Genomic DNA, 27,187 nt, shown 5'->3' with positions numbered 1-27,187 from the left:
GATTTACACTTACGTGAGACTGATAAAAGTTTTTTAAAAATTCAAAATCAGGAATAAAAAAGGGATCACTGAAAAATCTAAAGACATCTTAAAGATCATAAGAGGATACACAAACAATTGTATATTAATAACTTTGAAACTTTAAATGAAATAGAGAACTTCCTAGAAAAGTAAAACTTAAAAATAACATAAGGAGAAATAGAATTGAATATTCCTATAACTAGTAAAAGCAATTTTATAAATTAAAAACTATCCCACAAAGAAAACTCCATTGGCATCATTAGTGAAAATTCCAGTCTTCATAAATTCTTCCAGAGAAGTTTAAAAACAAGGATACACTCCTCAACTCGTTTTATGGGAATCATAACCTTGATACAAAACCCAAAAGACAGTGAAAGAAGGAAAATAACAGGCAAAGTCATTCCTGAATACAGTTGAAAAAATGCTGAGTGAGAGTAAGATGGAGTAAGCACATTCCTCCTGGTCTTTCCCACTGAACGCAGCTATTACACCTAGCCAGAATGCAGGGAGCAGAAGCTATTGGAGGACTCTGAACAGTAGACAGTGGCAGGAGAATTGGGGAGGAAAACCAAAATATGAAGTGCTGAACTGGTAATGAGTTCACCATTTTTTATCCTCTGGTCATCCTTCCACTTGACCTCAAACACAGCATGGCTATGAAATGCATGGCAGAGAGGGCTAAGTAAAACTCTGGCTTTCTGGCTGGGGAACCAAAAAGAGGAACCCAGGGAAAGGAATAGTACAAGGGAGATCATAGAGAGGGAGGAGCTTAGGAAAATGACCCCATGAAATTGTTTACACTCTCCTGGGCTCAGCCCTGAGCTGTACTTAGGTTGACCTGGTCTTAATCAGCATAGAAAAGACTTGAAGAACTGGATTTACAGTCATCCAGGTCCCAGACTGGTGACTGAGTGGTGCGCACATGACACAGATCTGAATACCATTGCAAAGTCTGAAAATTGAAAAGTAATTCTAACCATAGCCCACAAAAGTTCAGTTGGAACTTACAAACTGAACCTAATTAGATTAACTGCATATTAGTACAAAAATATCGACATTCTTCATGGGCTTTCAACACAGAGTCTCACAGCAAAATATTCAAAATGTGCAAGATTTAATCTAGAATTACTTGGCATATGAAAAACTAAGAAAATCTCAAATAAAAAGATGATTAACATATGTCAATACCAAGATGACTCAGATTTTGGAATTATCTGACAAAGACTTTAAAGCAGTTATTATAAAAATGCTCTAACAAATAACTGTAAACACCCTTGGAACAAATGGAAAACTAGAAAGTTTCAGTAAGGAAATGGAAAAAATAAAGAATAAAAAAATGGAAATGTCAGCACTGGAAAATAAAAAAATCCAGAAATTAAAAACTCACTGGACAGACCTCAAAGGAAAATGGAGATGACAGAGGTAAGAGTCAGTGAACATAAAGATTGATTAGTAGAAATTAGTATGAACAACAGTGAGGAAAATAAAATGAAAAGAGCCCCAGAGACTGTGGAACAATTAAAAAAAAAAAGTCCAACATTTGTTCCATCAGACTTCCAGAAAGAGAGGAGAAAAGACTGAAGAGCTAGAAAAACATTTGAAATAATAACAGCTGAAAACTTCCCAAATTGCCAAAAGATATAAATCTACAGATTCAAAAAGGTCAGTGAACCCCAAACAAGAAAAAGGCAAAGAAATTTATACCCACACACGTTATAATAAAATTGCTGAAATCTAAAGAAAATTTAAAAATCTTCAAAGTGGTCAGTCAAAAATAACTTAATGACAGAGAAACAATGATTTGAATGAATGTTGAATTCTCACAGAAACCATGAAGGTCAGGAGGAGGTGGCACAACATTTTTAAGGTGCTGAAAAAAAGAAATATGGAGCCAGAATTTTATATCCAGTGAAAATAACTTTCAGTAATGAAGATGAAATAAAGACATTCTCAGATGAAGGAAAAGTAAGAGAATTCAGGGCCAGCCAACGTGCTCTAAGAGAATTGCTAAGGGAAGTTTTTCAGAGAAGGGCAATGACAACAAATGGACAGCTGGAACATCAGAAATGAAAGAAGAGCAACAGAAATGACAAATATCTGGGTAAATATAATAGAGTATTCTTTTTCTCTTGTTTCTTTAAAACGTGCTTGATGTTTGAAGGCAAAAAAAGTAACAGTGTCTGCTGGGATTTTCCATGGGTGTAGATATAACATATAAGCCAACTATCATATAAAGGGGAGGGTAAAGAGATGGCAGTAAGGATTTTATATTCTACTCAAAGTAGTAAACTATTAATTTTAACTAGATTACGAAGTTCAATATGTTTATTGTAATCCCGAGAACAAGCACTAAAAACTTAATACAAAGAGATGTAGTCAAAACACAATAAATCAAAAGGAAACACTAAACAACATTCAAAGAACCCAAAAGAAGGCAGGAAAGATGGCAAAGGAACGAAAAAGAGGGGAAAAATGGAAAACAAATAATAAAATGGTAGCCCTAAATCCAAACATATCAATAATTGCTTTAAATGTAACTGTTTAAAATACACCAATAAAAAGATCAGAGGTTGTTGAATAACAAAACATAAACCAATTATAAAATGTCTACGAGAAACTCACTTCAAATATAATGATATCGATAGGTCCAAAGTAAAAGGATGGAAAAAGACATTGTGCAGACCTTCATATCAGACAGAGGAGACTCAAAGCAAGAAAAATTATAAGGGATAAAGGCATATAATATACATAGTAAAAGGGCCAGTTCACCAAGAAAACAGTATAATCCTAAATGTGTATTATGTAACAACAATGATCTCAAAATACATGAAGCAAAAACTGACAGAACTGAAAGGAGAAACACACAAATCCACAATCATAGTTGGGGACTTCAACACTCTTCTCACAAACCTCTGTAGAACTCATAGAAAGAAAATCAACAAGGATATAGAAGGAATGAAGAGCACCATCAACCAACTGGATCCAACCAGCATTTAGAGCACGCTCTATCCAACAATAGCCTAATATACATTTCTTTCCAGTGCACATGGACCGTTCACGAAGATAGACCATGTCCTGGGTCATAAAACAAACCTTAACAAATGTAAAGGAAGTGGAAAAAAGTACAAGGTATGCTCTCTGTCCACAACGGAATTAAAGTTGATATCACCAATAGAAAGATATGACAAGAATGCCAAACCTTTGGAAATTAAACAAAACACTTCTAAAATAATCCACGAGTCAAAGAGAAAGTCTCAAGGGATATTAGAAAATATTTTGAACTGAATGAATGAAAACACAAATATAAATTGTGTGAGATGTAAAGTCATTTTTAGAGTAAAATTTATAGTATCAAATGCTTATTATAAAAGAAGACAGGTTGTTGAATAACTCCTCAAATAACTAATCCAAGTTTCTACCTTAAGAAACTTGAAAAGGAAGAGTGATAGAGGAAAAAATAAAACTGTCAGTATTTGCAGATGACAGGATTGTCTACATATAAAATTTTAAGAAATCTACCCAAAAAACTCATAAAATTAATATGTGAGTTTAGCAAAGTTGCAAGGTACATGGTCAACAAAAATCAATCATATATGCATGTACTACACAGAAATTCCTACAGTACTAGAAATATATGATTAGAAACTAAAATTTCAAAAATACCATTCACAAAACCTCCATATAATAATTTTACAAGTAAAAACCTAACTGAGAGCCAGCCCTGATGGCTTAGTGGTTAAAGTTTGGTGTTCACCACTTCGGCAGCCCAGGTTCGCTTCCAGGCGTGGAACCACACCACCCGTCTGTCAGTTGCCATGCTGTGGCAGCGGCTCACATAGAAGAAATAGAACAACTTACAACTAGTATATACAACCATGTACTAGGACTTTGGGGAGGAAAAACAAAAGTAAAAGAGGAAGATTGGCAACAGATCAGGGTGAATCCTTCCCTGTAAAAAAAAAAAAAAAAAAAAAAATCCCTAACTGAATATATAGCAAATGGAATCCACTAGTATTTTTAAGGAATTATATAATTACTGAGTCTAATAATTACATAAAAACATATAGTATTTTATATAATGTCATAACCAAGTTAGGTTTATCCCAGGAATGAATGGAGGGTCTAACATTGACAAATTAATAAAAGTAACTTGTCCTATTAGTAGACTAAAGTTGCGAAAACGTGCTCATTTCAATAGATGCGTAACATTCAACATTTATCACAATAAAAACTCTTAGCAAATTTCGAAAAGGGGAAACCTCTATAAAGAAAAATAGCAAGTTATTGTTTATTCATGATATTAATTGTGTATATGGAAACATCTACAAATAAATTATTAGAAAGTTCTTTTTATATTCTGGATACAGGTCCTTTGTCGGATAAATGATTTGCAAATATTTTCTTCAATTTGTGGCTTTTCCTTTCATCCTCTCAACAGTGTCTTTCCCATAGCAAACTTTTTCATTTTGATGAGATCCAATTTATCAGTTTTTCAATGGATCATGCTTTTGGCGTCATATCTAAGAAATCTTTGCTTAGCCCCAGATTACAAAGATTCTCCATGTTTTCTTCTAAAAGCATTATAATTTCACATTTTACATTTAGAGCTATGATTCCTTTGAGTGAAGTTATTTACCACACATACAACTGATAATGGGCTCACAACCAGCATATCTAAAGATCTCCTACAATTTGCTAAAGTCAATTTCAATATATACATATATATATATCAATATATGTATTCATATATATAAAATTCTAAAATGTCAAGTACCTAGGAATAAATCTAAAAAATGTTGTATGAGACTACTACAGAGTAAAGTATAAAATTTAAGAGAAATTAAAGACTCCCCAAAATGGAGAGATATACCACGTCCATGAAGTTTTAAAACTGATATTGTAAATCAATGAAGTTTCCCAAAATTGGCCTATAAATTCAATGCAATCACGACCAAAATCCTAACAGGTTTTTTGTGAATCTAGACAAACTAATTCTAAACTGCACAGGAGATGATAAAGCTATAGTAACAGAGACTGTGGTATTGGCACAGCTCAGACAAATAGACAGTGGAATAAGAGAGCCCATGAACACATCCACTGGTGTATGGACGTGTGATTTACAACAAAGGTGGCACTGCAGAGAAGTGGGAAAATTGGTGCTGAGTCAATTACATATCCTATGAGAAATTCATGACCTCAGATTAGAGAAAGATTTCTTCATGTATAAAAGAGCATTAACCAAAAAGGAAAAGACAAGTTGGACTAATTAAAATTAAAATATATCATTTGCAGCCAGCCTAGTGGCACAGCAGTTAAGTTCACAGTTCCTCCTCAGCAGCCCAGGGTTTGCTGGTTCGGATCCTGGGTGTGGACCTACACACCACTTGTCAAGCCATGCTGTGGTAGGCATCCCACGTATAAAGTAGAGGAAGATGGGCACGATGTTAGCTCAGGGCCAGTCCTCCTCAGCAAGAAAAAAAAGAGGAGGATTGGCGGCGGATGTTAGCCCAGAGCTAATCTTCCTCAAAAAAACCCAAAAACAAACAAAATAATATCATTAAATATCAAATATATTTGCTATAAATATTTGATATAAATATCAGTATTTATATTTGCTATAAATATAAAATATTGATATACATATATATAGAAATATCAAAAATAATATCATTAAGAGTTAAAAGGTGACTGGAACCAGAGAAAGAAAGGGTTATTGAGGATCTGAGCAATAACTAAGATGGCTGTCCGATGTTTTCAGACAGGAAGAAACTGTTCCGTTTTGCAGATTGATGTCTCTGTTTTGCAGATGTTGTTATACTGCAGAGAAACTTAACACGTCTGCAGCAAGACTCTTGCAAAATGTTCCAGCTCCAAGTGTCCTAAAGTTATCTTAAACTTATTAGCATCTTAAATTCTTCTCCTCTGGGAGGGTCCAAGCAGCCGTTTTCAGATCATCCGATGTTTGTAATAGCATGTTTACCTGCTAAACATGAGTCCTGAATAAGCACAGTTGTTACATAGTTGTTACAAATAAACCTGTTATCCTCTGCTCTCTGTTTATAACGTCTCCACCAGCGCTGGCCTCAGAGACACTGCTTTTGGGCAATATCCCTGGTGTTCTTCATTGCTCGCCCAAGCAATAAATCTTTTCTTCACCTACTTCGGCCTTAGTTGTGCTTTTTGGCTCCCTACTCACCAGGAGATGAGCCCATCAAGTTCGGTTACAAAAAGGCAAGCCACAGAGTGGGAGAAGATATTTTCTACATGTGTAACTGATAAAGGGCTAACATCCAGAATATATAAGGAATCCCAACAAGACAATAAGAGAAGACAGTCAACCAAATACAAAAAAGAAGCAAAGATTTCATAAAAGAGGAAATCCAAATGGCCAATAAACATGAAAAGATGCTTAACCTAATTATCAATCAAGAGAATGCAAATTAAAGCCACACTGAGATACTACCTCACAACAACTGGCTAGAAATAACAAGTTGGACAATGCCAACAGGGTTTCTCGTACACTGCTGATGGCAGTGTGAACTGGCACAATCACTTTGCAAAACAGTCTGGCATTATCTATCAACGAAGATAGCAATTCCTCTCCTAGGCATATGCCCTAGACAAATTTGAGTGCATGTGCACGAAGCTACATTCACAAGAATAGCATCATTTGTCATTGACAAAATAACCCAGACATCCATCAAGAGGAGACTGGATAAATAATATATTCCTATCACACAATGTTATACAGAAGAGGAATGGAAAGAACTACACCTACAGACAACAAGGAAAAATTGTAAAAACAAAATTTTGAGTAAAAGAAGCCAGACATGAAACAATTCATACTGTACAATTCTCTTATGTAAAGTTCAAAAACAGGACGAACTAATCTCTATATTCAAAACGCCTACTTAGATGGCAAAACAATATAAAAAAGCCAGGAACACATTATCATAAAGGTCAGAGAGGAGAGAAGGGCTTATAAACAGAAAGGGGCTACACAGGAGAATTTGGAGGTGTTGGCAATGTTCTATTTCTTGAACTTAATAGTGGTTATGTGGATATTTAAAATATTTACACTAATTCATTAAGCTACACAATTATGTATGTTCAGTTTTTATGTATGACATTCATAGTAAAAAAGGCTTAAAATGTTTCTTATGAGGCTGAATGAGCATTCTAACCTACATGTGATATATTTAGTTTTGTTCAAAGATGTAACACTGCCCTTTTGGAAGTAGATGTGGAACTTCTTACATCATCCCTTAAATGTTGCTAAATTCGCACCTGGACATGGGAGAAGGGGAGCTCTTTCTCATCACAGAGAGTGGTGAAAATGCAGAGAGGACCCTCTTGGTAGGGAATATTTCTAACATACTTGCAACAAAGCTTGGATATTCTAATTCTAAGACAGATGGAGAGGTAGGAACATAGAGAGACTTGTCATGATTCTGTGGCCTGAATGAAATAATGCACTATGACCGTCAATATTTCTGAGCCATGCTGTCTTGGTTTTGTCCTCACAGAGCTCTCCCTCAGGAGTCATACTTTCTCTGATAATCATTGAGCATGGAAGAGACTAAGTTATTAAATAAACATCATCAAAAATAAGCTCATGAAAAGATGCTCCACATCACTAGCCATCAGGGAAATGTAAACCAAAACCACAGTGAAATGCCACTTGCTCCCATTAGGATGACTATATTTGGAAAGGCAGACAATAGGAAGTGTTGGTGAAGATGCAGAGAAATTGGAACCTTATATATTGCAGGTGGGAATGAAAATGATGCGATTGCTTTGGAAAACAGGCTGGCAGTTCCTCAAATGATTAAACGTAGAGTTACCATTTAATCCAACAATTCTATTCCTACGTATTTAGCCAAGAGAAATGAAAACACATGTGAACACAAAAACTTGTACATGTATATTCACAGAACATTATTCAGAATAGCCAAGCAGAGGAAACAGCCCAAATGTTCATCAACTAACTGACAAATTGATAACTAAGATGTGGTATATCCACACTATGGAATATTATTCAGGCATAAAAATGAATGAAGTACTGGCACATGCTACAATATGGATAAACCTTGAAAGTATTATGCTAAGTGAAAGAAGCCACAGAAAAGGACACATATTATATGATTGCATTTATATGAAATGTGTAGAATAGGCTAATCCAGAGATGGAGAACAGATGAGTGGCTGTGTAGGGCTGGGAAGATGAGGGGGTTAGAGGGTGACAGCTAAGGGGTACAAGGTTCCATTTTTTGGGTAAAGAAAATTTTGTAAAGTTGATTGTGGGAATGATTGTACAACCCTGTGAATATACTAAAATCCACTGAATTGTACACTTTAAATGAGTGAATTGTATGGTATGTGAATTATATCTCAAGAAAGCTTTTAAAAGTGTCATCATTCCATCATGCTATTGAGCATTTCTGAACAACCCACCTTGGACCAAAATACCCTAGTTGTTTTCTTCTTTTTAAAGATTGGCCCTGAGCTAACATCTGTAGCCAATCTTACTTTTGTTTTTTCTTCTTCTTCTCCCCAAAGCACCCCCAGTGCATAGTTGTATATTCTAGTTGTAGGTCCTGGAAGTTCTGCTATGTGGGATGCCACCTCAGCATGGCTTGATGAGCGGTGCTAGGTCCACACCCAGGATCCAAACTGGTGAAACCCTGGGACACCAAAGCAGAGCACGCAAACTTAACCACTCGGCCAACACAACTTGGACCAAAATACCCTAGTTTTTTTTCTGTTTGTTTTTTTTAAAGATTTTATTTTTTTCCTTTTTCTCTCCAAAGCCCCGCGGTACACAGTTGTATATTCTTCGTTGTGGGTCCTTCTAGTTGCGGCATGTGGGACGCTGCCTCAGCATGGTTTGATGAGCAGTGCCATGTCCACGCCCAGGATTCGAACCAATGAAACACTGGGCCGCCTGCAGCAGAGCGCGCCAACTTAACCACTCGGCCAAGGGGCCAGCCCCAAAATACCCTAGTTTTTAACACCAGACTTGACACCTTAACAGAAACACTGCATTGATAAGACAGAAAAATACAAGAAACTCTTCTTTGGATGTTGGTGTGTTGGTGAAAGGAGGCTTCACTGACGCCTCACTGACACGGTTACACTCATGCAGCATCCTGGGGCAGTGCATCCAGGAAGATGTGGGATGGGTAAACATTTCTCTGTGTGTGTGTAAAGTGCTTGAAAGGTAATTTTGAAAGGGAAGGTGGGGAAAGAGAACTAGAATGAAATCTCTAGGCATATTCTCAGGTAGATCAATTCTAGGAAAAAACGTGAGGATCTGGAAACTGATTCCCTTAAAGCCATGCACGTCTGAACTTCCTGTGGAAGGCCTTCAGGCACCCAGTTTGCAGATCTGAGCTGTAGTTCAAAAGCCTCGTCTTTCAAGACCATAATCTCTGCTATGAATTGACAAAGCTTCCCTAGCAGCAAATGCCAAGAATGTGACTCTGATTCCTACACTGAGCTGTGCCGGCCTCCTCCAGCGATGAGCCCTGAATGCTTCCGCCTCACGGTCTAATTTTCATGTGGGAAGAGCTCAGGAAGGAAGAAGGGAGGCCCACGCTGGTTAACATATCAGATTATCATCCCTCTGTGCTAACAATCTCCTTCTACCAAGCGCCCTAGCGATTCTGCTGCGGGGGGAGTTGTCAACACTGCCCAGTACTGCAAGGAAAAGAAGAATGCGGAGCAAAGGACAAAGAGGACAGTGTCGTCAGGAGACACCTGGGTGGCATGGTGGGAACAGAAGCCAGGCTAAGTGGGTTAGAGACTGATCCGGAGCCAGAAAGCACAGACAACATGCAGGAAGCTCAACTGAGGAAAGAGATGGGCAGACAGAAAGAGGCAGACCTCAGAGCTGAGGGGGGTTTGCTTTCAGGATAGGGCAAACTTGAGAATATGTGTGGGATGAAGAGAAGAATTGGGAAGGGGATGTGGAGAGAGAGGGAACCGAGGAGCCTGAGAAGTTGTGAGGGGACACAGTGAAGACACAGGGGAGGCACGAGCTTTGAATCGCGGAAGGACGCCTCTTCCTCCGAGGTGCTCAACAGCAGGAGCTCTGGAGAGAGTTTTGGTGGACATGGGACTGTTTATGGAGCTCAGATCATCTGACTCTATTTCTCTCGAGCTCTGGTGCCAGAATGAGAGGTAGGTGGCTGAGAAAGAAGACAGGGGAAGAGCGGGGCCCCAGGACCCCAGAGAGGGCTGGAGAATCAGCTGTGGGGAGTGGCCTCTGGAGTCAGTGAGAGGGGACTCAGTGGTCAGCTAAGCCTGGTGGGGTGGGGAAGGGGCAGCTGGGCTTAGCTGCGTGGATCTGTAAGACCCTGCTCTTCCAGCTGGCAGATGGCAGAGAGGTGAGCAGAGGAGGGGGCTGCCCAGGGTTGGAGAAGTGAGAAATGTGGGAGAAGTTCCAGGGTAGAGAGGGTCAGCTGTGAAGTCCAAGGTCCTGGCCTGGAAGGAGGAAAGTAAGGCCTGGGCAGAGGGTAGGCTTTGAAGAGAGAGGCCAGCCAACAGAGGTCAGGAAGATGATGCTGAGCAGGTGGAGGAGGACGGAGTGGGGAAAGGAAGGAGATGGAGCAGATTTGAACCATGGGGATATGTACAGTATACGGCATTGTCTGATAAAAGCCACTAGCCTCCTGGGGCCTTGTGCCTGTGGCTAGTCCAAACTGAGCTGTGCTCTAAGTGTATAATACACACACTGGATTCTGAAGACTCAGTGTGAAAAAAGAACGTTAGATATCGCATCAATAAATGTTTACAATGGGGCTGGCCCGGTGGCATAGTGGTTGGGTTCACGTGCTCTGCTTCGGCAGCCCAGGTTCGCCAGTTTGGATCCCGGGCACGGACATGCACACCACTCATCAAGCCATGCTGTGGCAGGCGTACCACATATAAAATAGAGGAAGATGGGCACAGATGTTAGCTCAGGGCCAATCTTCCTCAGCAAAAAGAGGAGGATTGGTGGCAGATGTTGGCTCAGGGCTAATCTTCCTCAAAAAAGTAAAATAAATATTTAAATTGATTATTTGTTGAAATGATAATATTTTGACAATATTGGGTAAAATAAAATATATCATTAAAGTTAATTTCATCTGTTTCCTTATACCTTTTTAATGTGGCTACTAGAAATATTTAAATTACTCATGTGGCTTGCATAATACTCCTGTTGCAGGGCACTGGCACAGATACTCCCTCCCAAGGACATGAATTGTCTCTGTCATGTCTGTGGCCCCAGCACCTGGAACAGGGCCCTGCACAGAGAGGGCTCAGTGATGGTGTGTGTGTGAAGTGGCCATTGGAGGAGAAAGTAAATTCATGGATGAATGAGAGACGGGATGAATGAGGATTCTACAGCTGTTGCAGGACGTGGTCAGCTCGTTCTAAATTGCTGAGGATTACGTCTGAGTACACGCATGACGGAAAGGGAAAGGGGAGTTAGAACTGAGGAAAGCTCACTGACTCTTTGAGGGAGGGGGTCTCAAAGAGCATTTGATGGGACTTCACTTAATCTAAGGGCCCAAGAACCTGGACCCTTGCCTCACCTCTCTTTTTTTCCTTCTAAAAAAGTACTCCTGTAGCCCTTTAATGTATGCCAGGGACTGTCCTCGGCATTATGCACGTATTAACTCACTTACACTTCCCATGACCCTATGATGATGGGGGCTCCTATTGTCCACCTTTGACAGATAAGGAAACTAGGGCACAGAGATGGTAAGTAACTCACCCAGGATGACCTAGTAAGTGGTGGAACTGGTATTCGACCAGGCCATCTGTCCCCAGCATCCAACCCCTAACTACTACACTGCCCTGTCTCTCTTATCCCATCATTTCGCCTCATCCCCAAGCTGCTCTCCAATAGAGACATAGGTTTCTTTTCTCTCCCTTGATGACCTCTCGATCACCTCCAGTCCCTCAGACTCACATTCCTGGAGAAAGTTCTCCATGAACCTTGCTCTCTGGAAACAAGTGTTAAGTAACCCCCCAAGTACCCCACAAATGAGTCACAAACACATCACAGCTGCATGGTCGAATACAACAACCAAGTGACCCTGCCTCCCCGGTTCCCTCTGCCTCATCCCTGAGCCTGGCCCACACCACCTTCTCCCTTCCCAGCCAGGAGGCTCCTCTCCCAGACCTGGCCTTGGCCCACCTGCCTTCCCGGGCAGACTCGAGGGAAGTGAGTGTTGGAGGAGCCTGAGGCCTCACAGCTCTAAGAACTGCTTCACCTGTCAGTCTACCACATGCCTGCCAGGTGACTGCAGGGAACAGAACAGGGGGTTTCCAGACACCACCCTGGCCAGTGCCTGGGAGATGCCTCAGTCCCCCCCACCAGGAACTCCATTCCACCTCAGCTTGGATCCCTCCAGTGAGAGCAGCCCTAGCCCAGGATCTCCCCTTCAGGGCCAAACACAGACAGGAACACTAAGAAGGAACCCACAGGCCATCTTCCTCTCCTTCTCTCTCTCATTAAATTGTGGATAATGATGCATCTAATTATTCTCCCAACTAAAAGTGGTTTAATTCCTTTGAAGAATCTTTCAAGGTAGCTTGACTAGACAGCAGTTGGGACAGTCCAGTGGCTCTGGTGGGGGGCCCAGGGTCTTCCAGTTGCCTGTCTTTCGGTCCAGCAAGTAGGCGTTTGGATTGATGGTGCAGTCCCTTTTCTGCACATCACTGGCTGTTGTGACACCCCCACCTACAAACACCCTGCTGTCTCCAATGGAGGATATAGCATGGGACACATCCAGGGGGCAGTTCTTGGGCAAGAGAGGTACTGATGTGGTCCTCTTGTTGGCCTTGATTTTCTGTAGGTTGATTTCCACGCTCTAATGGTGGCTGTGCATGCAGAGGATGTTGTCCTGACTGAAAGAGAGCAGGGGCCGGTGGTTGAACTTGATGGGGAAGATGATACTCTGGACCACCTCCCCAGTATTGGTATCAAAGCAATCCACTATCGCGACTCAGGAGATGGTGCCCTTCACCAAGCATCGCCCAGTGACCATGTACAGGTTCTGGTCACCCTTGGTGATCACAGCTGTGGCATCCATAGGGATGCTCATCTTCCCTGCCAGGCACCAGGCCTCCTTGCGCTCATCATAAAAACAGATGTTAGAGACATACCGCCTTGGGGCAATGCTCCCACCCACTGAGTACACTGTCCCCCCACAGGTCACCATGGTGTGGAAGACAAGCCCAATTGGCAGGTCAGGCACCTTGGTCCAGGAGTTGTCATCCATGTCATACCGCCAAGCCATCTTCAGCCCTGTAATCTGCTCATTGGTGCCACCAGACATGTAGATGTAGCAAACAGTAGAGGTGGCACTGAGTGCTGCTGCCTGATAGGGGACCTCTGAGAGCTTCAACCACAGGTTCTCCTGGATGACATAGGCAAACACTCCATCGTTGAACTGGCCCTGGGCCTTTTGGCCACCAAGGATGACCACCGAATCAAGCAGGGCCCCTTTCCACTGGTAGCTCAGCAGGCTGGATGGCCTGTCCTGCTGTCGTTCCACAAGGACACTCTCAATCAGGGATGTGTGGGCTGAGCTGTTCTCCATGTCCATCAACTGGTTGCTGGCAAACATCAGTGTCTTGTTGGAGACGGCATTGAGATTGATGTAATAGAAGAACTTCTTGAAATACTTCTCCTGCTCATCGTTCTGGAAGTACACCCAATGTAGGAGTGCACTAAGAGCCTGGTCCTCAATGCGCACACGCAAGTTTTCATCTTTAAGCAAGTGCCAAAGATGACAAGTCGACAGCGCATGAAGCTCTCAGGACTGGCCCAGTAGTGGAAGTTGTTGCAAATACCAGTAAAGGCCAAGTTTGATACCTCTTTGAGCCCAAACAACTCAGCCAAGACGAGGTAGCGCAAGCAGCTGGCATGGCGGAAGGTCTTAATCAGGTAGTCACTGCAGTGGATTTCAAGGCACACTGTGTTGAAATAGTGGGCCCCACGAAGGAGCTCCTCCACGTTCTGCTCCAAGATCACCACCTTGCCACTGGAGAAGTAGTCCAGGACCTGGTCCACTGTGGCCGGACTCAGGTAGTTGGGGTCAAGGGTGAAAGAAAGCTCACTGCTGGTGTTCACATCATTGCCAGAGAAGACATTCTTCACTATTGAAGAGACAGCAGGCAACAAGTTTTGATGTGCAAAGAAGTCATGGTGGTTCACAGTCAGGGCCATGTCCCAGAACTCTTTGAGTTTCCTCTGTTAGTTCGGTTTCTATAGCATGAAGCTGTCACAGTTTTTCTCAGTGAGTATTAATTTTATGGTGCTTCTTACTGGCTGAGACAGAAGATCAGCAGCAGGCATTGAAGAACAGACCACCTCAGGCCATTGGGATTGAGACTGATGGTTGTTTGCAGTGCAGCTGGTCAGGCAGGAGTGAAGGGTGGGAGAGAAGATGATGGCATAGAGTCGATGAGGTCATCACAATGCAGGTCCCCCTGAGGCCTTCCTCAGAGGCTCAGGGTCTTTCTCTCCTGTGATGGCTCCAACCTGCCAAGGCCAGATACCCTATCAGGACCTAGTGCCCAGGGCCCAGAGCTCAGGAGGAAACCCAGAGAGGGGTTGTGACTCCTGAGACTTTCAAGGTCAGTTCAAGGCTGCTTCTGGAATGTCAGAGCCAGTTGGGCAGGGGGTGGTGCAAGGAGGGATAAGGGCAGGCTGGGGGAAGGAAAGAGATTATTATTATTAGGTCATCAAGAAGAATCCTCCCGTTGTACAGGAGGGAAACTGAGGCCCAGACGAGAGAAGGGACTTGTCCAAGATCACACAGCCAGTTGGAAATAGAAAGTAGAGCAGGGCCTGGAACCCAAGCCTTCTGGAACTTAGTACTCTTTCCACCCTTCCTGGAAGCTCCTCACTACTCAGCTTTCCCCAGTCTCTGATTCTCAGGCAAGGAAATAGCTTTCTCTGCCAAGGTTCTGGCCATCAGAGAAGAAAGCCTCCGTCCTTTGGCTTCTGACCTTTGTGGCCACAGAGACCACTCTTCTTTAAAACAGAGGGAGAGGTGGGGACCACTCTGTGGAGCAGGGATGCCAGAGTCAGCATCCAGAGAGTGAGGATGGGAGGGCCTCTAAAGCCCTGATTATGTCAGTTCCTAGGCAAACTGGGACATCCTCTGCACATTTCAAAGGCTCTAGTTGTAAAAGGTTGGGGGCTGCGGTGGGTCAGCTCTCCACATCAAGTGTGGACTTGGACACGTTGCCCAGACTCTCTAAACCTCAGTTTCCTCAGGTGTGAGATAGCTTCATAGGTTGTTAAGAGCGTACATGAGAAAAGACTAGAGAGGGTTAGCACAGAGTTTGGCTCACAGCAAATGTTCAATAAACGCTAGGTGCCATATTGTTGTTAGTGCCCTCGAGTGGATTCAGACTCCTAGCGTCCCTGTGGACAGCAGAGTGGAACTCTGCCCGGTCTTTTTTGCAGTATCCTCTCCCCTTCTGGCACTATATCAGACAAGGCTCCACTGCTATTCAGAGGGTTTTCACAGCCAATCTTTTTGGAATTTGGTGGCCAGGTCCTTCTTCCTAATCTATCTTAGTCTGGAAGTTCTGCTGAAACCTGTCCACCATGGGTGACCCTGCTGGTATTTGAAATCCTGATGGCTTTCAGCACCACAGCAACATGGACCTGCCACAATATGACAATCCATGGACGGACGGGTGGCATGGTTCCCAGAGCAGGAAATGGACTCAGGCTCTGGTGGTGAAAACGCTGAATCTTAACCCCTAGACCACCAGGGCTGGCTGCGTCCCACAGTTTGAAAAACATTGCCTGAGTGTCTGAGTTGTAGACTTCAGTCTCTGGTGAGAATCCATCCAATGTTCTTATTACAAAGTTAGGATAATCAATCTCATATGAAAAACAAAAAACAAAGAAACCTCGCCAAGACTCACTCTTTCTTTTCCCTCCGACAATACAAGACTTCTGAAGGTCTATGCAGTGCATGTCCATGCAGTTTTCCAAGAGTCCACTTTGTCCACATGAGCAAATTTTATAGCAACCAACTTCCCCTGCAGATGATGGCACCTGGATCAGTGTCCCTTGACGCACGATAAAATCAGAGGCTTCTCCCAATTTGCAACCTGCACAAACAGAAATTACCTGAGAGACATGATACTATTTTACGACATTAGATATACCTCACATAAGTTTTACAGGTTCTGTGTGGCTACTAGAGGTTATGAAACAGAATTTTCACCTAACTAAGGAGTCGCTTTGGTTCCGTGGTCAATAACATATCCTCTGAAATGAAAATTCCATGTTCTACGAGATGGTGGTGATTCTGGACCTGTACTCCAAAGTTAGCTCCAGTTCAGTATAAAATGCTATAAGATATGTGGTTTTTTCTTTCTTCTGGTTTACTTAAGATATTTAAAAATTACAGATATTTTTAAAATGGTATAGAGAAACTGACTGTACTTTTAGAATAATCTCGGTCAGGAAAACTTCTAGTGACAGAATATAAACATACCTTAAATTCAAAGAAAAGTTGAATACTTGATTTGGCTTAACAAAAACCCATTCATTTTCAATTTTAACAAGATTTATTACGACTCTATGGCTGATATGGTATTACACAAATATTACAGATGATCCTTTGAGACATTATAATTTAATCTTTTGTTCCTTTTAACTCCACATATATTTTAAAATGTTGATTCTAACATGATAAAGAAACACTTTCAATTGGGAAATAGATAAAAGGCAGCAAAATCTTGTCACAACTATATTCTAAAGGAACCTACAAAGAGATAAACACTATAAAAATTCTATGGGATAAAAAAATTTCAACACAACATTCATCTCCGTGGAGAGAATTACACACCCCGCTGAGCAGGTCCTTTCTCCACATACTAAAGGAAAGAAAAGAAAAAACAAGAACAATGTGCAGTACATTTTCTCAAACACTATAACCCAGAAGACAAAGTACAAAAAACTGGCCCAAGGCTTTCTTTCCTTTTGTTGTCAAGAGCCCTGCAACTCATTAAGAGAGTCTGGTTTGGGATTGATATTAGCTTATAATCTAAATGACTACTGAAACTTACATTTGTCTTTGTCTTTTTCTGCTTACATAAATAATACATGCTTATTGGGAAAACCTCAAACATTACAGGAAAGCATACATGAAAATAAAGTGCCTTGCAATCTCATTCCAAAGATCACCCCCGTAAAGAAACATGAGCAGCACACATCTGTGCTCATCCCACACCCGCACCATCTACCTCTTACCCTGAGCACAAGAGTATGGAAGGCATGGATCTCCGGCCGGACACCCTTTCCGGTTCACCTCACAGAGCTCATTGGTGGGGCAGGGACTTGGGTTACAGGGGTGAGTCACCTCTTCCACAATGGTACCTAAAGTACTTGGCCCTGAAAAAACAAAACCAGATCAGCTTAACAAACCCAAAAGAGTACCAGAGGTCTGTAAGTCATCTGAATTAATCACATCTGGAGTAAATGGAGAGCTCATGAGCATAAAGCGAGGCCTGATTCTAGTAAGACGGAAACACTCCGACTCTCTGATCATTTGTGAATTTAGCATAAACATACACACATTCACCCACTTGTTCATTTATTGGGAACCTACAACACGCTGGGCAAGGTTCCAGGTACTGGAGAGACAGTAGTGAACAAAACAGACAAATCTCTAATACGGAGTTTACATTCTGGTCGGGAAATGGACAATAAAAGTCAGACAATGATAATTAATAAGTAGTATACAGGGATAGAAAGTGACAGGTATATTTTGGATAGGATTGTCAAAGGGGTGCTTTTGTGTAAGAGGGCCAATTTAGCACATTTTACCATAAATGATCATAATTTATTACAGTAAGATGGATCCTGTCCCATGATTATATTTGTCAACTTGTGAAATAAGGACCAAGGATGGGTCTCACTTAATAGAAAGCACATGTGATATCTAAAGAGCGTACTGAAACTCAAACAAAAGCATTTCTTTAGTTTTTCTTCCATTGAAGTGGTTTCCTTCCACACGTATATTTGACGGCTCTGATAGAGTCTAGGATTGTGAATACATTAGCTTTGCTTACTTGGTTTTAGGCCAGACTCAGACTCCAAGGCTAATAGAGGAATAGGGGTTCTTGGAGGTCATCTCATCCAGCCCAGTCATTTTATAAAGAGGGAAGCTAAGGCTCAAAGAAGTGGTCTGCTCAAAGTCAGAGGTCTATATTCTAGTCTCGTGCTCTCTTTTTCTCCATACTGGTCACAAAGGCTAAGGGACATAGTCTGTTGGTCTTAAGAAAATGCGGCAGACACTACTAGCGGCAAATCTGGCATCTGCTCTTCCCTTCCTGCTTACTAATAGAACTCCAGTTTTACTTAGGGTGGCAATGGGCCCACAGCTAAAAAGATCACCTTTCCCAGTTTCCCTTCCAACTAGGGTGGTTTTCCCTCACACTAGGATACAGTGGCTAGCATTCCAGTAGCCATGCCGTGATGATAAAGCACACGCGGTAACCGTGATGATGATGAAGCCCAGCACCAAGGACGAGGAGAAAGAAGGAGGAGCCCAGATTCCTGATGACAGAGCCACCACAGCAGCCCTGGACTATTTAGTTCTGGGCTTTTTCTCACTTCTAACTGTTGTTCTGTTATTTGCAGTCTGACTTAACCCTATCTGACAAAGGAAGACAAAGCAAGTAAGGGCTGAATTCACCGTCTGGCTTTCCAGCCTGCTCACAGCACTAATGGCCCCTGGTGACAGCCTAGTCACTGCCCTTGGCCTAACTGCGTGGTGTGTAGAGGTTCTGCTTGTTACCCCCTGGTTTCCACACAGCCACCTCGCTGCCAGAAGGCTCAGCTTCAGGATGCCTCAGTGAGATCCCAGCTTATTCTTCCAGCTCTTGGCAGGAGTATTTGACAGAGAGAAGTTCCAGTTCATGTGCTAACCCAGACCATCATTCCTTACTCCCTACTTGGTGGTAAGTCCAAGCCAATGCCTCGCTCAGGTCCGCTGATGTTCTGATGACAAAAAGCTGAAGACTCCCTGGGGAGCTTCTACTTCCTGGTCAAATCGTGGCAAGGAGACAGCAACGATATGAGCTGGTTATCTGAGAACGCTGGCCCTGGCTCACTGCTTAGAATTCCTGACTGACAACAGTCGACTGCCTCCTCAGACTGATATGATAATCACTCCTGCTTACATATCTGAAGATGGTAATTCTTTCCTGGGCCAAAAAAGCCAAGCAACTAAGAGCGTGCAATCGAGACAGTATCCTTAGACCACATGTTCTCAAAGAGAGATGCTCAACCAGGCAAACAAGAAGGGCAGAGATGGAAGGGAGGGGCATTTAAAATCCAAAAACACAAAGTCCTTACTGAGGTAGGTATCCAAAGGTATACAACTCTCCAGGTCATCTGTGGGTGACAGAAGCTCACAGATACTTTCAGCTGTGTGGTCTTCGGGGAATTTGTTCTGGTCCCCACATTTCTTGAGAATCTCCACGCAATCTGATCTTGAAAAGAAAAATACTCACAAATTTAGGGTTCGAGACACCTCCTCATGTTGTCTAGTCAACATCAATTCTGTTTCTGAAATTTCCAGAAAGTGAGTTCTCATAACTTAACCATGTTTCACAAGTGGTTAAGTGCAATGATGGCAAAAGAGAACAGGAGTCATAGGGGACCTCAGGCTGAACAGTAAGGTATTATGTTACCAAAACATCCCTAACTTTCTCTGACCTGAGATCCAAAGGCCTTGCTCACATTTTATACCCATCCTTACTGGTGCTACCATCAAGGTGGCTCTTCACTGTCTTTGAAAGGAATTGAACTAGGCTGGTCTGATCTGCTCTTTGCAAAATCACATCTCCTTTCTTTCAGGACCTTATCCACACTTGCTTCTCCCTCCTTCCCTCCCACCCTTCCTTTCTCTTTTTAAATATCTTTTTAGTTATCAACATTAAAGTGTGTGGCCCAAACAATCGGAAAGTCCACTACTTTAAAATTTTCTCAGTCTTCAGTAGGGTTTTGACTCCTCTTCTGTAATTTCTGTGAGCTAAGAGTCTATAAATTTCCCATGCGTTGCCCCTTGCTTGTCACCCAATATTTACCCCTTCTCTCTCCCCTACTCAGGTCATCTCCGAGTCACGTCAGAGAATAGAGGTGGAGCCTGTTTAAGGTTTAAATAAACTGCAACTAGTCGTCGAGTGCCCAGCAGCACCAAGCCACACACCAACAACTTAGGGGCTGGGTATTAACTTGGTTTTGGAAAAGCATTCTGGAAAAAAAGATGCTTAAAGAGCAGTTGACATAGGTTACTAAGTAGTTAATACTTTTGGTTTCACCCACCATAGCAGCTTTCATCTTTACTTTATCCTAGGCCTCCTAAGCAAACCACTCACAAAATGATTGCCAGGAACAGGCCCTAAGGACTATATTCACTACCTCCTTCACTCACCAAACACTTACAGAATACCTCTGTGTGTCAGAATTATACCAATCCCTGAACAGGAAAAAAGAGGAAGGAGGACACAAGGAAAAAAGGCACAAAGAAGAATACGCTCCTCAAGGAGAGCAAAGTCTAACAGAATATGAGACAAGCACAAATTAAATATAAAATAATGCAAAAGTGCAAATTAAAATATAAAAACAGAATTATGCATTGAAAGTACTCAATAAATGTTTCTTGAACTAAGTTCCACAAGAGAAGTACAAACAAAGGTGTATGGAAATTTGCAGTGAGGATAAATTACCATCAGCTGGAGCAGTCGGGGAAGATTCCGTAGGAATGACCGGTATTTGAGAGGGCTAAGAAGGACAGGCAGCGGGCAAGTGGAGATGGGGGGAAGAGCATTTCAAGCAGAGGAGGAAAAAGTGGGAAAGAATTTGACATGTGGGGGCAGTGGGCAAAGGGAAGTGGTGGGAGAGAAAACTGTGAAGGTAGGCTGTGGGTGGAGATCATGGAGGGTCTGAACCAAAACCGGAGAGTCACTATGATGAAAGAAACTTACTTGCAAATAATACTTCCCCGGGATTTACTGTGACAGGGTTTAATCTGCAGTGAACAAGCTATTGCTTTCCACATTTCTGGCTGGCACTTTTTAATGTCAAGAACAGGAATGTTGATAAACGGCATCTTTATGCTTCCTTTTTCCCACAGCTTCATGTCATTCATGGCTCCTTGATCTGACTGAGCATTACAACTCCTGAAAAGTTCTGTTGGCCTAAACAGAAAACAGCCCAGAAGGAATTAAGAGGCAATTATTTTCCAGAGAGGAGCAATGTGTTAAATCCTGACATACTAATGAATCAGGAAAATCTGATTTTTTTAAAGAAGAAAGTACATACAACACATCAAAGGATATGGGCATTGAATGTATGAAGATTCAATGCAGATGCTACCCATAAAATTCGGATTGCACGTTTTCTTTTTTACAGAGATTTTTGTGAGGCAGTTTAAAACTTCAAAACCCTGTGGACAGGAATATCATCTGCACTGGTACCATTTCTTTCATTTGACAAAATAAATATTATAAGTCCAAGTTTTTAAAATTGAGGTACAATTTATAAAAATAAAATGCAGATTTTTGGGGTACAGTTTGATGTGATTTGACAAATATGGACATCCAAATTAATTAAGGAGCATTTCCATCACGTCAGAAAGTCCTTGTGTCCCCGTCCAGTCAATGTCCTCCCTGCTGACTGCTACAAATAGCACTGCTGGGTCATAACTTTCTAAGAAACTGCCAAACTGTTTTCCAAAGCCGTTATACCAGTTTACGCTCTCACCAGCAATGTACGAAAGTTCCATTTATCTGCTGTCTTCAACTTCTCTCTGCAAGGTTTTCTGGTTTTTTAGTGTAGAGTTCCTGCACATCTTTTGTTAAGTTTATCCCTAAGTATTCCATGTTTTTTGATGCATGTGTAGATTATTTTTTATAAATTTCATTTTCCAATTGTTTTTGCTAACACACAGAAATACAACTGGCTTTTGTATGTTAACCTTGTATCTCGTGACTTCGTTAAACTCAAGGATATCAGGGGAGGTTGTATGCAGATTTGGGAGCATCTCCTTTTGTGGTTCCCTCCTTTCTGGCATTTTCCCCTTCCACACCCAGCCATTCTGGCAGCCTCAACTCTGATCTCTAACTCCTCAGCCCAAGACTGCTGCTTTTTGCTTGAGTTCTAGAAGCCATACAAGTGGACTGAGAGTGCCCATGAAGGAAAAGCTGAATAAGTGTGCCTCTCACTCAGTGCAATTTCCATCTTTCACGAGATGAAGCCCCTCCTGCTTTTGGTCACTCTCCAATGCCTTCAAAACAATCGTTTTTAATATTTTGTACAGAGTTCAAAATTGGTATTGATAGAAGTGTTAGTCTGATACAAACTACTCCACCATGCCAGTAAGGCTAACACTTTATCATCAGTTGTGAAGATATCTCAATTTTTACTCAAAATTACAACCTGAATACTTTTAAGAGGATAGGACCTGTGTTAACTGGAGGTAAACATCCTCTGAACTTCCTTCTGGCCCAACTGAATGATCCTCTTCCTTCTTGACCTCTTGATCTCCGGGCTGCTGCTCACAAAACCAGCCCCCTCTTCTTTAGTAACTCTCCCTCTCTGGTTTCTGTGACGTGGCACTCTCTTTGCTTCTGGATGCCCTTTTTCTGTCTTCTTCGCTGCTTCTTCACCCATTAGCTCAGTTCTTGGCCCTTATTTCCCTTACCCTACTGAATACCTAAGGAAAATACCTATTCAAATTGCTTCCGTAAAGAAAATGTTTTCGTATGAAATAGGGGACTCGCTGAGGGGGAACCTCAACCAGTCTGTAGGTCCTTCAAGTAAACTGTCCACAAGAGGGCATCTGGATGACCAGATTGTCCAGTGATTTATTCTGCGACGAACTGTTTCCACTTGTGGTGGAGCAGAAGAGAGAGAAGGAGAATAGTAGACTGAAGGCCGAGGAGATTCTGAACTCTAGAAGTTTGAAGTACTTCTAGAATAGAAAGGACTTGCTTATAGTGCTTCCTTTCCCAGGGTAATTTACCAGATGGAATGTACCACCTAAAGACGAAATCATAAAGAAATGCTACTTCCTTTTAACTTAGCAGGAACAAAATCAGAATGCAGTCGTCTTGTCACTTACTTAAAAACCAGATAATTAATGATAAAAATATTTCCACTCCATGTATTATAATCTGCTCCTACCTGTTGTTAAAATTAGTACAGTAGGTAAGGTTTCTACAGCCCAACTGACAAGGTTCCCGAACATCTGCTAAACAGGTCAACATGGACACTTCCACTGGATTATATTCACAAAAGCGATCAAACTCTTGCCAGCTCTGGGTGTTGCCCCAGCTCATGCTATAAAGTTTAGTGCACAGTTCCCTGAAACAAAAGCACAAATGCAGAAACACAGATGAGCCAAATGAACAAATAACTGATTCACATAAAACTCAAACTCTATGAACTGTACTTCAGAATACAAATGAGTGGGCCGGCTCAGTGGTGTAGTGGTTAAATTTGCGCTCTCCGCTTTGGCGGCCCAGGGTTCGTGGGTTTGGATCCCAGGTGCGGACCTCCGCACCACTCATCAAGCCACGCTGTGGCAGTGTCCCACATACAAAAAAGAGGAAGATTGGCAAAGAGGTTAGCTCAGGGACAACGTTCCTCACCAAAAAAAAAAAAAAAGGCTACTAGAATATAAATGAGAAAAAAAGTACAAAAACCAAAAGACCTATCTCCTACAATTTAGAGCCAGAAAGTGTGATCTTTCCGTGAAAAAGTTAGCCTTCTCTTATTTTCCATCTCCTTCCCTTCTGCCATGGTTGCTAGAAAGCTCAGTGCTAAATTTAATGTTTAATTATAGTATTTGTACATGTTTATTTTTAGCACAATTACTTCCCTCTATATTTCTGATCTCTCTTTTACCTTTACTTAGAGTAAGGTAAAGCATACACTTTTGCCTCCACCCAGATATATTCCATTATAATTGTGTTCCCATCACAAGAGGCCAAACCGTGACATGGTCCTCAGACTTCTTTTAAGCAGCATTATAGACTTACAGTTCACTAGTTTCTCCCTGAAAAACTACCCTAAAGCCACTTATATTCCTTAAGATATACCAAGACAGTCTACATGGAAAGGCTTATGAATTCCAAAGCTTCTATATATTACTGTATTATGTACGTATTCTTTTCAGTACTTGATGAATACAAAGCAACTCAAGTGCATGCGTATAGCTAAAATATTATCAGTACCATTTCCAAAGGTTTTCACACGATATTATTCATCAGTTTAATTTTTTAAATTTATAAATGTAATACATGTAACACAAAATTTTAATACTACCAAAATATACAAAATCACTCCTCCACTCCTGTCACATTTTATTTGACTCTCGCAATTACCCCAGTGAGAGGGTATCTTTACTTTTATGTTTGTTCATCACTCCACCAGGGCTTACTGAGTGCCTATTTTGTGTGAGGCCCTGTTGGAGGCACTGGATATGCAGTGGCACATAAAAGAAACAAGGTCCCTGCTCTCAATGGAACTCACACAACATGGGGATGAGGAAGCTGAGATCAAGTTACTTCAGACACCCTGATCTGGAAACCAGCCCTTCCTCTAGTCCTTAACTCTCTGTATGACCTTGCACAGATTGTTTAACATCTCAGAGTTAGTTTTCTATATATAAACAGAAATTATACAAATTGAGACTAATCATAAGATGATACCAATCATAAGGTTTCACGAGGACAAGGTAAGGTAGAAGTGAAAGTATTTAGTAAACCACAAAACCTTACATCAGGGGAAGAGAGGGCCAACTGTTTTTTACTGAAGTTCTTCTGGGATGACAGCCATTCCAAGCTCCAGTGAGTATAGGGCATAAATTTTTTTGTGGTCGTTCAAAGAATTGCTCAGCACCCCTCCCATAAAGACATTTATTAATTCCTATCAGCAACCCAATTTCCTTAATTATAGCACCAACTTAACTTCTCTTTAAGCCATTCTCTTAATTTTCTTTGGATATTTTCCAGATTTTTCACATCTTTGGTAAAGTTTGATGAGCTATTCCAGGCAGAATTTTTTGCTAAAGGCCCATCCAATTCAGAAACCACAAGAAAGACTGTTTTACTCCTGGTATGTCATATTCATTTCAGGATATCCTAGTAATATGTGGTCCCTTTTAACTCCAAACATCCCTAATAAAGCAAATTTCTCTTTCACCTGTGTTCTATCGTGACTTGATCTCCATTTACTCTTGTCTCTAGATTGCGTTTACTTCATCCTATATTTTTACTGTTAATTTTTTATCCCTAAGGGTATCACTCAAGTGAATGCCAATACACTGCTATCTTAACTTTGGGAGCCACTGTCAACCCAGGTTAAGCACCAATCTACACAAAAGGTTGGTTAAGTTCAATGTCGCATAATTTAACAAAGATAATATCCCCTAGATGTCAGGTCAAAGCATCTTCTAAATTGCAGGCTTACTTAATGATAACCTTGAGGGTAGAATCCACATTGCATCATCTTTAAATATTTATTGCCCTGCCAATACTAATCTTCCACACTACGAAACATGATGTTTTTAGCACTCGATGTACAAAAACAATGTTTTATGGACACATGATGCTCAATAAATATTTGCTGGAAGAAAGAATGAAAGATTTTATGTCTTCTAAACTCCTAAGTCTCCACAATGCAAGAACATAATACATATTTGCCAGACCTAAAATCACTGATTAAAATGCTATTTTCTACTGATTTTAATAAAGGAAACTGAGATACTGACCTACATGTTGAAGTATTTGCTTTAGAACAACAATGCAACTTAGCCCCATCGAGGCCCGTAGAGGGAGGAGGGTGTAGAGTGACTCCAGGGTGAACAGACTGTGAGCTTTCGAGAAAACACTGCCAGAGAGGGTCCTGAGGCAAGGGCTGGGTCTTACAACCCTCGATGAGGCCATCCACAATCTCCATTTCTGTTTTCTTAGACATCAGAATTCTCCTGCAGGCGTTTTGGCAAGCATGGTCTTCAGCTCTGTCACAGCAATATAAACCTACATTTTCAGAATATAAGTGGCTAAATTAGCTGGTTTATGTCATACATTGCTCAGAACAGAAGAACATTGCAGTGTACTGGAAACCATTGCTAGTTTGAGCCATATGTCAATATCTACAGGACACAGGGCCTACCAAATTCTCTCTCCATTACTTTGCAGTGCAGCAGATAAGTGAAAAGCTAAAGGTGGACGAGGTGTCTGTTACCAGAATTCACTACTGTCCCCAATCATGGGACCTCTAGCACCATTCCTACACAAACGAAAGGTCATCCTACACCAACAAGTCCTTACATGTGAGGTACTTTATGTTCCTGGAAAAGGTGCTGTAGATCAAACTGGAACTATTTCATGCTAGAAACAACTGCCTAAAATGGATTATGTTCTTGACATAATGCGAGATATGACATTTTAATAGCAACAACCACAAACACTGTATTTCATCACACTCTGGGATATAAAGCTTTTATAAATCTGTGCAAGTTAATTAATCTGTTATAATTTAAATAATACGTCGCAAACTGTGACAAGATATCAGTTTTCTTCAGCCCTTGATTTTCTACAAAGAATCAGAAAGTAAAAGAACAATCTGAACCATACTACAGAATTCAGAAGGGTTTCTTTGAAGTAGTTTTCTCAAGTGTCTTGACTTGCTAAGAAACCTATTCAGGTATATCTGTTTGTAGCGTTCTTCTCCAGATTTCCTCTGACTAGCACAGACATTTGAGATGGTCATTCTTCTACCCTTAAAACATCTTTCTGGGGCCAGCCCGGTGGTGTAGTGGTTAAGTTCGTGAGCTCCACATCAGGGGCCAGGGGTTTGTGGGTTTGGATTCCAGACATGGACCTACAGACCGCTCATCAAGCCACGCTGTGGTGGCATCCCACATACAAAACAGAGAAAGAGTGGCACGGATGTTAGCTCAGGGCCAATCTTCCTCAGCCACCCTCCACAAAAAAACCCATAAAACATCTTTCTGCTCTTTTTGGAGCCGCTATCACCTTAGCTCCAGCAGCACCCCCACAGCCTAAACGTCAGTGAAGGCAGATCTGCCTTTAAAATGAATGAAGGCTATTTGTGGCAAACA

General features: G+C 41.5%; 2 protein-coding genes across 5 annotated transcripts in view; both read right to left on the bottom strand.

Annotated features, from left to right (window-relative positions):
- The window catches only part of RECK (reversion inducing cysteine rich protein with kazal motifs), a 97,025-nt gene that overhangs the window by 27,321 nt on the left and 42,517 nt on the right, over nt 1-27,187 (bottom strand). For all 4 annotated transcript variants that reach the window (XM_046674729.1, XM_046674751.1, XM_046674744.1 and 1 more), the window contains 6 exons: nt 25,832-26,099; nt 23,242-23,421; nt 21,042-21,254; nt 19,408-19,544; nt 17,299-17,439; nt 15,963-16,151 (listed from right to left, as the gene is read on the bottom strand). In XM_046674729.1, the coding sequence (XP_046530685.1) occupies nt 15,963-16,151; nt 17,299-17,439; nt 19,408-19,544; nt 21,042-21,254; nt 23,242-23,421; nt 25,832-26,099 (1,128 nt within the window). The remainder of the gene's footprint in view (nt 1-15,962; nt 16,152-17,298; nt 17,440-19,407; nt 19,545-21,041; nt 21,255-23,241; nt 23,422-25,831; nt 26,100-27,187) is intronic.
- LOC124246543 (calicin-like) lies at nt 11,829-15,590 on the bottom strand. Its single transcript, XM_046674764.1, has one exon. The coding sequence runs from the start codon at nt 13,640-13,642 to the stop codon at nt 13,019-13,021; it is 624 nt and encodes a 207-aa protein (XP_046530720.1). The 5' UTR covers nt 13,643-15,590; the 3' UTR covers nt 11,829-13,018.

This window comes from Equus quagga, chromosome 1 (assembly GCF_021613505.1).
Source record: "Equus quagga isolate Etosha38 chromosome 1, UCLA_HA_Equagga_1.0, whole genome shotgun sequence".
NCBI lineage: Eukaryota > Metazoa > Chordata > Mammalia > Perissodactyla > Equidae > Equus > Equus quagga.
Note: the sequence above shows the minus strand (reverse complement) of the source record. Positions and strands in the feature narration are given on the sequence as shown.